General features: G+C 34.9%; 1 protein-coding gene across 1 annotated transcript in view; it reads left to right on the top strand.

Annotated features, from left to right (window-relative positions):
• Positions 1-13,895, top strand: part of LOC150097856 (uncharacterized) — a 195,857-nt gene that overhangs the window by 166,342 nt on the left and 15,620 nt on the right. The window contains exon 8 of the mRNA XM_090406611.1: positions 11,794-11,911. Within this exon, the coding sequence (XP_090262737.1) occupies positions 11,794-11,911 (118 nt within the window). The remainder of the gene's footprint in view (positions 1-11,793; positions 11,912-13,895) is intronic.

The following is a 13,895-nucleotide window of genomic DNA, read 5'->3' as shown; positions in this document are numbered from 1 at the left end:
TTATATAACTTGGGATTTTTGCTACCCAGTGTGTGCTGCGAAACAGCTTTTTTCTTCTCTGTTGTTTTCAACTTTGCTTATACGTTCTTTTAACTGATTTGAAAACTTCTCCCAGTTTGACCTACATACACCTTTTAGCAAGAGCAAGGAATCTTGCATACCTCAGGATGTTTGTAGAATAGAACGTTTTCTTATAATGACTAAACATACATTTAACCACAGTAATAAGATTTTTAATAAATAAATATTTCGTTCTAAGTATCATAGGATATCTTCAGTACAGTTAATTCAAACAATACTAGGAATTACATACAGTCAGGGTGCATGCTTACGATAGAATCCCTCTATGCATGCAGTAGCTTGTTATTGAATGACATTAAAATATATCTGGGGAAAAAAATACATTAAAATGAGATAACATATAAAATTATTTTGCACAATTTAGGATGACAATTTTCCAGATTTTGGAGATAGTAAGAACGTCATTATGGTTCAAATTAGGTCTGTGACATAGGGCTTCAGCACTTTCTTTATATAAACATTCATGTTTATATGAAAATATATGTAGAAGTTTGGTTTTCTTCCAATGGATCTTATGGTTTGGGTTTTCAATTCCATGTTGTACGAGGCCAGATTTCTGTGGTTTGATGAGACGGTTATGGTCTTGATGTTCTGAAATGCTTTTAATGGATCTACCTGTCTGTCCATATTAGGACAATTTACAGGAGCATGGGACCTCATACAACACACCAAGTAGCATAAGAGGTGAGAGTTTGTCTTTAGGAGAAGATAACCAATTGTGGATTTGGTTGATTGGTTTGTAGGTAGCAGCCAATGCTACTATGGACAGACAGGTAGATCCATTAATAAACACATTTCGGAACATCAAGATCATATCCGTCTTGTCAAACTGCAGAAATCTGGCCTCGCACAACCTGGAATTGAAAACCCAAACCATGGGATCCATTGGAAGAAAACCAAACTTCTACATAGATCTTCATGTAAACATGAACGTTTATATAAAGAAAGTGCTGAAGCTCTACATCACAGACATAATTTGAACCGTAATGACATTCTTTTACAATCCCTAAAGTCCAGGAAATTGTCATCCTAAATTGTGTAAAATAATTTTATATGTTATCTCATTTTAATGTTTTTTTTGTTTTTTTTTTTCAGATATATTTTAATGTAATTCTATAACACACTACTGCACACATAGAGGAATTCCATTATAAGCATGCCCCCCTTACTTACTTACTTAATCTTCTTCATTCCACCTGGGAGCATAGGTCTTCCATCACCATTTTCCACTGGACTCTGTTTTTTGCTTCTGCTTTTATTTGTTTCCGGTTTTTATTAATATTTGCTATTTCTTTCAGTATTGTTCTTTTCCATGTTTCTCTTGACCTTCCTCGTCTTCTTTTACCCTGTGGGTTCCAATCTAGAGCCTGTTTTACAATTATTTTATCTTCTTTCCTCAACACATGCCCGAACCATCTCCATTTCCTTTCGCGTATCTGTTGCAATGTGGGTTTCTGGTTTGTTCTCTACCATAGTTCTTCATTTGATATTTGTTTTGGCCAATATATTCCCAGTATCATTCTTAAACACTTATTTAGGAAGACCTGGGCACTGTTAACTATCTTTTTGTTTAACATCCAAGTTTCTGATCCATACATTAGTATTGCCTTTACATTTGAGTTAAATATTCTCATTTTAGATTTTATAGACACATTCTTGTTTTTCCAAATACTTCTAAGTTGGTTGAAAGTTGAATAAGCCATGTGTTTCCTTCTATTTATATCTTGAGTAGTGCCTCCTTTTATTGATACTATTGAACCAAGGTATATGAATTGTTCTACTTCTTTAAGCGGTGTTTCTTCTATTATTTGTTTATTTAGCTTTGCATTTATTTCCATCAACATTGTTTTATCTTTATCTCTCCTAAGACCAACTTTTTTGGCTATTTCTACAAGTGTTGTTGTTTTATGTTCTATGTTGGTGCTTCTGTGAAAGTAAGCAGATATCATCTGCAAAATCTAGATCGTGGAGTTAGTTTTGAAGTAACCATTGTAATCCTGTATTTCCATGAGATACTTTTCTCATCACCCAGTCTACTACAATTAAAAATATAGTATGGGAGAGTATACAATCTTGCCTTACTCCTGTCTTTGTTTTAAATGGTTCTGAGAGGATATTTCCATGTATTACTTTAATTTCAAAATCTTCATACTTTTTTTTTAATTATTCTTATTATTTTTTCTGGGGGTCCATAATTTCTAATAATTTCCATAGGGAAAATCTGTTTATACCGTCAAAAGCTTGTTCAAAATCAATAAAATTTAAATATAAGCTTGCTTATATTTAAATTTTATTGATTTTGAACAAGCATTTTGAACAACCATTCCAATGATTGTTCTATGATAATTCGTAAAGTATCAATGTGGTCGGTGCATGATCTATTGGCCCTAAATCCTGCCTGTTCTGGTCTTAGTTGTTTTTCTATTTCTATTTTGATTTGTTCTAGTATTATCCTTGCTAGTATTTTACTTATAACACTCAGCAATGTTATACCTTTCCAATTTTTGCATTCAGACGGGTTCCCTTTTTTGGGTAATCTAACCAGTAATCCAGTATTCCATTCCTTAGGCCACTCTTCTTTCTGTCATATCTCATTTAGTAATGGATATAATATCTCTGGTATAAGTTTTGGATATACTTTTAGTATATTGCCTAGTATGTTATCTGATCCTTGTGCTTTACCTGTTTTGATTTGAGTTATTGCTTTTGTAATTTCTATTTTTGTTATTTCATTCAAATTTATATCCAATAATGCATTTTGCTCATTTAATTCTAGGCTCTGGTTGCTATCAGTTGTTTCTTGAAATTTCTCTGAGAAGAATTCAACCCATCTATTTCTTTTTCATTTAATAATAGTTTTCCTTCTTTACTTTATGGATAATAGTATATAGGAACTATCCATTTATTTCTTTTTCCACTTAATTTCCTTGTTATATCATACAGCTTTCTAGAATCATTTCTTGCACTTCTTTTTATTTCTTTATTAATTGTTCTATATCTTTCTGCTTGTTCTTGTTCAACATCTTTGCCAGTCTGTAATAGTTTTTCTTTTATTCTCTCTCTCTCCTCTATTTTTAATTTACTGTTTTCTGATATCCATTCTTTGTCTAAGTTCAAAGCATTAGTTCGAAATGCCAATATTTTTTCTGATTTGCTTATTAGTATGTTTTTAATCTTTATCCATTTTTCTTCTATGTTATCGCCTCTTTTTTCAAATTTATCCCATTTATCCTGTAGAGTTTTTATAAATTTATTTCTAATCTTTTTTGTTTGTGAATTTTTCAATTCTAAACCTCTTCCTATTGTGCACAGTTTATTTATTTTTAAATATTTTTACTTTCAGCACCTTCGTAGTGCAATTGGAAGAACGACAGTACATTGCACCTTTTGATTGGAATAGGCCTAAGTCTATTCCTCTCGTCGCGACGGGAGGAATCTTTATCTGGACGATTTCAATCGAAGGTGAGTTAGCTGATCTCATACGGAGATAGCAGGGTTTTTCTCCCGGAAACTCGGGTTTTTCATCCCACATACAGACAAATCGGCCCTTAAGAACACACGCAATTTACAGACAAAAAATACTAATTGTGGTGGTGATGGAGGTAGGTTGTAGATGGCGTTGATGGAGATGATTCGTAGTAGAGGCTCAGTGTAGTGGTTGAGACAGTTGTAGGTGTCCTCCCACGATGAGTCCTCGGACTCCTTGGAGGTATCAGGAATAATAAATTCATGGCAGCTGTTAGGAGAAAGTGATCTGAATATGCCTCTGCTTCTCTTTTAACTCTGACTCCCAGGAGTGATTTTCTCCAATTTCTTGATATAAGTACATGGTCTATTTGGTTCTTTGGCTTTCTAACTTTCTATCCATGTCCACTTGTGTATTTTTTTATGTTGGAAGAGACTCCCTCCTATTACAATCTGATTGAACATACAAAAGTCTATAATTAACTCTCCATTTTCATTTATTTCTCCTTCTGCATACTTTCCCATAACAGTTTCTTTATTAGTATTATCATTTCCAACCTTAGCATTAAAGTCTCCAATTATAAGTTGCATATCTTTTTTATTTGTTGTTTCTATACTTCTCTGTAGCATGTTATAAAAATTATCCTTTTTCCTTTTCTTTCTGGATAGCACCCTTTGCTGTTGCATATATAGCAGTTATTGTGATGTTCTGCTTGCCGGCATTAAATCTAGTGTTTTGTGTTTTTTCAGATATTGGGTTCCGCTCCATTAGTGCACCATGAGCTTTCTTTGTCATCATTAGTGCAACTCCCTTTGTGTGGTCATTCATATTTTGGTTCCCAGAGTAGATTAAGTAGTGACCAGAGTTTAATTTGATTTTTCCAGTTCCTATCCATCTCGTTTTGCTTAATCCCATTATTTCTAGTATGTCTTTTACTAGAACTCTTGAGACTTGGTATGTCTTCCCAGTTTCGAACATGGTTCTAACATTCCAATATCCCAGGTCTAAGCTTGTCTTTTGGTAAGGTGTCTGTCACTTTCTTCTGCACCACTGCTTCTCTAGAAGGGCTTTCACAGAGGTGCCTCGTGTTCGTAGCAGTTCGTGTTCTATTTTCTTCATCCGGTATCACGTTCGTTTTGGAAGGTTTCAGTTTGCATAGCAAAGATTTTTTTCTGAGACTGGGTTGCTAGCCCTGCACTCAACCCTCCCCATTTATCCAGGCTTTGGACCAGCATGTCAAGTTTTCCTATGTCCTATGATATTTAGGACGAAATATTTACTTATTAAAAATCGTATTGCTGTGGTTACGTGTGTGTATGTTTAGTCATGAATGCTCCACAGGTTTCATTATACAACAAAGTTTTCTTATGATACCTATTTTTGTTGGCAGTGATGGAAACAAACCTAATCTACACACAAAACAATCTATAGATTCTTTTTGTGTGTAGATTGGGATTGTTTAGGTATTATCCGATCCTTAAAAAACAGAGCTTTAAATATATTCAAAAATAATGAAATTAAAAGAATTTCAAATCCTATTTGATTAGATTCTTCTAAATTGTCTATTTTAAAAATAAGTTACTAAAGAAGATTTTATTTTCTGATGACCTGTCCTGTATTAACCTGGAAATTAATTATGAGGCAGAGTCTCCTTACCATAAGTTAGCAGCACATCAAGAAAAATAGCCCAATTAATAAATCCATCAACATCAGAATAACTTAATGGTTTAGAGTACAAGGACATCCATAAATAAAATTACTTCACCTACAAATTATTAAGATGGACAATATTTAACCATTTATCAAGTTACAAAGTTTCCCATGTTCCTTTAAAGATAATATTACATTCTACAAACATCCTGGGGTACGCAATATTCCTTATTGCAGAAAGGTGTATTATTATTATTATTATTACATTGCACATCCAGGGAGTCCGACACTCATCGAGGGAGGAGATCTACTCTACAACTGTTATCTCACTACTCCACCAACCTTCATCATCTAACACCAATGCCGCCTACCACCACTAGTACTTTCACAGACAATCACAAACATCCATGCCCAAGGCAGGATTCAAACCCACAGCCTTTTGGCTGGAGAGCGGATATACTGGCCACTCAGCTGACCGGGCTGGCATGTTTTAGGTTATACTGATAGAAGTATGTAGGTCAAACTGGTAGAAGTTTTGAAATCAATTAGAAAAAAAAAATTAGACATTGGAAATGAATCCCAGACTAAAAGCAAACAAACAAACGTCTGTTTTCTTTGTCAGTTGTCCTTTCTAATGAAAATCCTCTGCTTCTTCACTTCAAGAACCTTCTTTGAAACCATTGACCAATTACCCATTTTGAAATCTACACTGTTATCGTGCACCATTTGTTTGATGTGTAATGATACAAATTTCTTGACCTGTTTCAAGCTGGCCTGAGTTGGTAAGCCTTAGATGGAGATAACAGGGATTTTCTCCCAATTGTTCAGCTTTTTCCACTTCCAAGAAAGAAACAACCTACTGTCACTGGGAAAACATGAAATTGGTAGCCCTGATGCAGATACCTCATTGCTTTGAAATGAGTTCTAAAGAACTCTGTTGCAGGAGAACACCAAATTATATAAATTTTGAGATGTTGTCTGTGGTATAGAGTTACATATAATATTGGTTTGTTTCAGGGAACAATAATGATCATAGTATGCTATCATTCTTGTCACTTTTATGTTCATCTGAAGAAATTAAGATATATACTGGTGTCCAAAACGCAATTTCTGAAGATTACAACTGAAAATTCAGATGAATCTGCACATGGCATTTTGTATAGCAAAGGCATTTGACAGGGTGCCACATGATAAGCTGATATTCAATTTGTAGCACATGGGTCTGGATGTCAGATTGGTCAACTGGAATCAGGATTGGCTGTCCAATAGGTATCAGAGAGTTGTGTATGGTGGAGCAATATCAAAGAGGCAGAAGGTTACAAGGGGATTTCACAGGGCTCAGTACTGGGACCTATGTTGTTTAACCTTTATATCAATGACATTGTCTGTGGATTGCAAGGGGATATTCAGTTGTTTGCAGATGATGTGAAGCTGGGAAGGGTTATTAGTAATAGTGCAGATGTGGTAGTCCTGCAAGAGGATTTGAATAAGCTAGACAGATGGGCAAATGAATGGGGTTTGTCGGGTTTAATGCAGCAAAATGTAAGGTCTTGAGGTTTGGGACACATCGATGGGACGCTGCATACTCTGTTGGAGGAGCTATACTGGAAGAAGTAGGGGAGACAAGAGATCTGAGGTTGACGATTGATAGAAATCTGAAATTCAAGGGACACATTGCAAAGGTGGTGAAGGTAACACAGAAGATTGCTGCAATAATGAGAAGGACACTGACCTGCAGAGATAAAAGGGTTATTCCATTGTATAAGACTCTGATCTGACCACACTTAGATTATTGTTCTCAGATCTGGTCCCCAGGATTTGAAGGGGATAAATTAACTGTGGAAAGGATACGAAGGCGGATAACAAAGATGGTGTCAGGACTGTACAATGTTAGTTATGAGAATCGCCTAAGGGAGTGTGGACTGCAGAGTTTGGTGGATAGAAGAAGGAGAGGTGATATGATTGAGACTTCGAAACTTTTGAGAGATGGTTACAGGGTTGACACTGGGGAGTTCTTTCACTTGGTTGAACAGCAGGAAGGAGTCATAACAAGGAGCCATCCCTGGAAGTTACAAAAGGAAACTGTGAGAAAGAGGGTGAGGAGTGGTTTCTTTGCATGGAGGGTGGTTGAACCATGGAATGCATTGCCTGATAGAGTGGTGAGAGCGAGAACGGTCAATTCGTTTAAGGAGTTGTATGATAGACTTTGTGTTTCATAGAGGGACCTCCCTCGATGAGTCTTGATAGACTTATGTTTTCTTAGAAAGGACCTCCCACGATGAGTCTTTTTGAAGGCCTGAATAATAATAATAATAATTGATGATTTCAAGTAGAAAGCAGGTATGTAATTAAAATTTCGAATTGCACACATAGGGGTCACATGGTAGCACTCAACAGGATAAAAGGCAAAAGGCTGCACTACGTGAATTGTGTTTGAAGAAATAAAGTTGTAAACATGGATGTCTTGTAATGTCTCAAAGACATCATCTAGGTGATTTCACTGGAAAGAATTATTGGAAAGCTTGAAGAAGGCAACAGAAATTCTGATATTTCCAGAGAATTTAGACTCTCACATAATATTTTATCTAGGCTCATGGCATCGATTCAAACTAATGGAATATGTTCCAGACATTTGATAAGAGGCCTTTCTCACTCTACCACAGAGCATGAAGACAGATTTTTGGTTATAACAGCAAAACGTAATTGATGCACCACAGCAAATCAGCTTGCAAGTCAGCTCCATTCCAGTCGTAGTAATCAGATATCTCAACAAACTGTGGAAAGAAGTCTGCAACAAATAGACTATACACCTGAAATTCTGTAGTCTGCATCCATTTATCCACAGCTAATTGTAGAGCATATTTTCAGTTGTGCTGTATCCATAAAAATTGGACAAAAGACCAATGGGCTAATGTTCTCTTTACAGATTCAATTCTAGAAGACACTTGATCTTCCGTGAAAGTGGTATGCTTACCATCATGAGACTGTTCTTGAAGGTGATAGATATTGTGCTGGGATGATGTTGTGGTTAGTATTATGCTTAATTGTTGGACTGAGCTACAAGTGCTGGAAAAAGGGACTATCACTGGTGAATGAAGTTCTTCAGCATCATGTATGATTGTTCCGTGATACTCTGGCAAACAATTAATCTTTATGGATGATAATGCCGCACAACATCATACATGAGCAATGGAAATACTTCTGAAGACTTGATCGAATTGAGTGACAGCATACTCCCTAGATCTGAACCCGATGGAACATGTTTGAGACTCAATAGGGAGATGCATTATTGTTTGAAATTCCCCTTCAGAAAACAAACAAGATCTTATCCTTGCTTTTTAAGAAGAAATGGGCCAATTTGCTTCAAGAACTCCTGAATTGCTTGGTTCTAAGCATGGTGCAACATTGTTAGAGCTATAAGCTGAATTGCAGTTCAGAGTGGACATATTTCATGCTGTGAATGTCTCACTGCATACTTTGCTGTAAGCACTGTACATTAATTCCTTAACTGGGTTCATCATAAAAATTTTGGAAACAACCACCGTGTTAGAGTAAAACTTAAGTTTAATATAAACTAAAATAATCACTCGACATTTTGACTCACATTAAGGTCATCATCTGGAGTATACACATATATACAAAGAAACAAGCTGCACTGCAATGATTGTAGATGATGTGGTATGCTAAAGCTACATTGATTTCGTCAACTGTTGGGCTGACCGCTGATGAAAAAAAAAAAAATTACCTTACTACATCAATGCTAGAGTCCTGTTATTATTATTATTATCCATTTCGTTACAAAAATAAATTAAGCTAGAGAGCAAAATGTTCACACAGAGTTACTTATATAAGTATACATATAAATTAAAACAAAACAGTATGGATGGTGGCTATTAAAACTGAAATAATTGCTTAGAGTCCTAAAGAACTAAGTGGGCTGAATGTGTGCCATCCAAATTCTTGGGATTTTTATATTATTAAGTTTAGGATGGTTAATCAAAATTTCATTTTTTTACACCAGAGGTCAGGCCAATAGTTTTAATGGCTGCGCAAGTCAATCTAACTTTAGCATACCATTTAGACTCTAGTGCAGCTTGTTTCTTTGTATATACGAGGGTAGTCTGAAAAATTCTCGGCTTCGACCAGAGATGGCAACACCATTGGCAAGATTTCCTTTTTCTAAGTTGGTACATCTGTCATAAGCATCCATGTGAAATTGCAAGTAATTCGATCAAGTAGTTTGTTTTATATGGCTGTCTAAAGCAAAAATGTTGTCTGTATCCCTTGAAATGGATAAAATTGAGTATTGTGCGGTTATAAAATTCTTTATAAAAAAAGATTTAACACCTTCTCCTTCGTTTTCGACAATTAAGAAATGGGCTGCCGAGTTTAAACATGGCCATACCAGTCTTGAAGATGATCCATGTGAAGGATGTTCAAAAAGTGTAACAACACCAGAAATCATTGATCAAGTGCACAATATGGTATTGGATGACTGGCGAGTCAAGGTGCGTTAAATTGCTGAGACTATAGGCATTTCAAAAGAACGTGTAGGATATATTTTACATGAAGAATTGCAAATGAGAAAGCTTTGCACAAGATGGGTGTCGTGCTTGCTCACAGCAGATCAAAAACACACTCGCATGAAAATCTCTGAACAGTGTTTGCAGCATTTTAATAAGAATAAAACTGATTTTGTGCATCACTTTATTACTATGGTTGAGACTTGGATTCACCATTACACACCAGAATCCAAACAGCAGTCAAAACAGTGGACAGAAGCCGGTTGTTCAGCAGGAAAGATCGTGGCATTGGTGTTTTGGAATGCTAGAGGCATTTTGTTTATTAATTATCTTGAAAAGGTAAAACAATAACCGGGGAATATTATTCTGATCTTTTAACCAGACTAGATGAACAAATTCATGAGAAAAGATACGGTTTGCAGAAGGGAAAAAATCATCTTTCATCAGGACACTGCACCTGCCCACAAAGGTGTTTTGTCGGCAATGGGAAAATTAAGTGATCTGCACTGTGAATTGTTGGAATATCCACCCTATTCCCCAGATTTGGCTTCCTCTGACTTCTATCTCTTCCAAAAACTAAAAATCTTCCTCGCTGATCAGCATTTTTCTTCGGATCAAGAGGTGATCGCAGCTGTAGAGGGGTATTTTGCATATCTTACTGAGAACTACTACAGGGACGGGATAATGGTGCTGGAACATCACTGGAATAAATGTATTACTCTTAAAGGAGATTATGTTGAAAAATAAAAATAATGTTGAAATTATAAATTCGTTTTTTCATTGTTAGGCCAAGAACTTTTCAGACCTCCCTCGTATATGTATACCAAAGATGATGACCTTAATGTGAAGGTCGAAACTTTTAGTGATTGTTTTGGTTTATATTAAACTGGTTTTACTCTAACATGGTAGTTGTTTCTATAATTTTTATGATGAATTCTGATCACTGTGTAATCATGAAGGAATTCTTAGGAAATGTGTAACTTTTGCCAGAAATGTATTGCAATTTAATTTGTATGAAATTTATAATACTTTTTTTGTGTAATATAACTTATTAGTATGCTGGCAATAAATTTATGTCCACAGTTGACTGTGATCACAAATTTTTTCATATACAGATAAAAATGTAGTTCATCCCTTAACACCAGTGCACTAAGGTATGTTAATAAGCATATATCATAAAATTGGCTCAGATGTTCCAAAACATTTTCAGCTATTACTTCTGTCTCTTCTATGATATTGTAAAATCATCAGTTTAATAAACTGATCATATCATACAGTATTCATTCCTCATAGCAGTTGCTGTTGCTGGCTTTTAAAAATGTTTGTGGGAATTACAGAATAGCAGACACTCTTCAGTTTTCTTTTCACTACTCTCACAAATTATCCATTGCTCTCCTCACTATTAATAAAACTGTCAGAAGGGGTGAAAAATATATGTATTATATACTGGTATTTCGGCAGCATCTCTGCTATAAAAATCTCCATGGCTCCAATGATTTCTTATTGATAATGCAAAATAGTGCCTTTAGAAAATCTATGAGAAGGAAACAACATATATGTTTTTTTAAAAAGTAGCTTGTATAAAAAAAAAGCTGCTGCTTGCTGACAATAGCTTTGAAGTCGTTAGTTTCAACCTCCCCCCCTCTTGTTTTGTTCATCTTCCTCTGTTCTTTGGTACTGTGTTCATCACACTTTTCCGTCAACCTAAGAATAAAACTCCAGTTGTTCATGTAGCATAACAAGACATCCTTCTCTTGAACCATTTACCTACCTACACACTCAGCACTCACATGCTATAGATATTATAACCTCCTGTGTTTGTGTGGATGAAGATTGATAGAAATAAATAAAATAAAATTGTTTTAGCATGATCTAAAACAGGTAACTAACGAGAAAAACACCATAAATATTCAAGAAATTGCTTTGAGAATATATGCCATATAGGAATGCAAAGTAGTGGTGTGTGTATATATATATATAATTAACAATACTATTTTATTTAAGTTTTTTTATAATGTAATTTTTTTGTTTTATGCTGCTTTATGATAAAGAATAATACCAAGATTTATATAGGAAAAGATTCTGAAGAGACAGAACAGCAATGATGTTAGCATTGAAGATAAAATTCAGGCTTCATGCAAACAGTCTCACAATTTGAAAGCCATTCACGGGTCAGAAAGTGCACAATCAGGTATTAAATCATTATATATATATGTGCCGATCATCTTTTACTCGGTTGTTATACATTTCAAAAAATAGATTTAATGACTCCAAGACCGAGATAACATATAAAGATTTTAATGATAAATACTACTAGTTTTAACAATTAAGAAATTAAGAAATTTCTTAATTGTTTTTTCAGAGTATCCATTTTGTTTAAAAATAAGAGTGAGGTGATTCATTTCTTTTTGTAGTTCATCTTGTTCATTTAAGAGAGAACGTGCTCTGTGTCCTAAGGTAGATATAATTCCAAGTTTTTGTGGTGGAAAATGATGAGAAAGATTATGCAGATATCTATTGGTATGCGTAGGTTTTCTGTACATAGAGATTTTTAATCTTTCAGAGCATCGTGTAAGCATAACATCCAAAAAAGGTAAAGAGTTATTATTTTCTATATCAGCAATAAATTTTATATTAGGATGTTGGATGTTTAGATGACGAAGAAAATCTGTGAGAGCTGTGTGCCCGTGATTCCAAATAATGAATATATCTACCTTAGGACACAGAGCACGTTCTCTCTTAAATGAACAAGATGAACTACAAAAAGAAATGAATCACCTCACTCTTATTTTTAAACAAAATGGATACTCTGAAAAAACAATTAAGAAATTTCTTCTGAACCCTCCTAAGCAGTGCACAACAGAGACTATTAATTTTAAAGGTAGCATCTCCATTCCATACATTAGCACAGTCTCTAAGAAAATAGCTAAAGTCCTTAAAAAATATAATATCAGGACCTTCTTCACCACACTTCCAAAAATCCGCTCTCTAATCAGCCATCCAAAACCTACTCATCACAACCTTAAGTACCCTGGAGTATATAAATTGTGGTGTGATTGCAATATCCCATACTTTGGTCAAACTAACAAATCTATTGAACAACGCATAGAAGAGCATAAGAGAGACATCTCATACAAAAGATCTCATGCAACTGCGTTATCCAGTCATGCTCTTTTTTCAAATAACCCTAATGATGACCAACAAAGCCACTCTGTATGCTGGAATAGATCAGAAAATATTTTTCGCTGTGAAGATGAGTTTGAAAGGAAAATCGTAGAATCAAGGGAAATCCTACTGAACCCAGTCCACTTAAATAATAATTTAAGTTATAACATCCCAGATAGCCATGCTGCAGTTATTCAATATTGGCGTTCACGTGAACTTGCACGCACAATTGCAACAAACAATGGCACGCCAGTTGGAACAACTTGAAAAATGCAACGTTTTTATGTATCGATTATGTGAGGCAATTTGTACCTGTAATTTCCAGTTTGTTTAAATAATTCAATGTTTATTAGTATTCCTTTCCTTTATAAATACCTGAAGAAGGCTGCTGTATGCCGAAACTAGTAGTATTTATCATTAAAATCTTTATATGTTATCTCGGTCTTGGAGTCATTAAATCTATTTTTTGAAATATATATATATATATATATGTGTGTGTGTGTGTGTGTGTGTGTGTAATGAGAAAGATTTTTTTTTAGTTTTGAAAATATTCATTTCTCTATTTCAATTACTTTGCATTTCAGAAAAAAAAAAAATTACCTTCATGGACCTGTGTTTCACTCAGGATTTCTCCATGAGTGCAGATCACAAATCTTCTCTCTCTCTCTCTTCATGTTATACTCATAGATTTCACTAGTGGATCTTCCCATCTTGTAAGTGGTCTTCCTGGTTTTCTCTTTATTCTTGGTTGCCAGTTGAGTATTCTGTATGTCCATCTTTTATCCTTGAGTCTGGCTATGTGACCTGCCCATCTCATCTTGCTTTTGTATACTGCAGTTACCACATCTTTTATGCCTGATCTCTTTCTTAGTTCCGTGTTTCTAACATGTTCCATTTTGCTGATGTTACAAATCCTACGTTCTATTGCAGGCTGAGTTATTCTGAGAGTCTCTTCTTCTTTTCTTGTTGTGTTCCATGTTTCTGATCCATATGTGAATGATGGAAGAATG

Source organism: Typopeltis vanoorti, chromosome 16 (genome assembly GCF_054136105.1).
Source record: "Typopeltis vanoorti isolate ZY-2024b chromosome 16, IOZ_Tvanoo_1.0, whole genome shotgun sequence".
NCBI classification, from domain to species: domain Eukaryota; kingdom Metazoa; phylum Arthropoda; class Arachnida; order Uropygi; family Thelyphonidae; genus Typopeltis; species Typopeltis vanoorti.
This window is presented reverse-complemented; position numbering and strand designations above follow the sequence as displayed.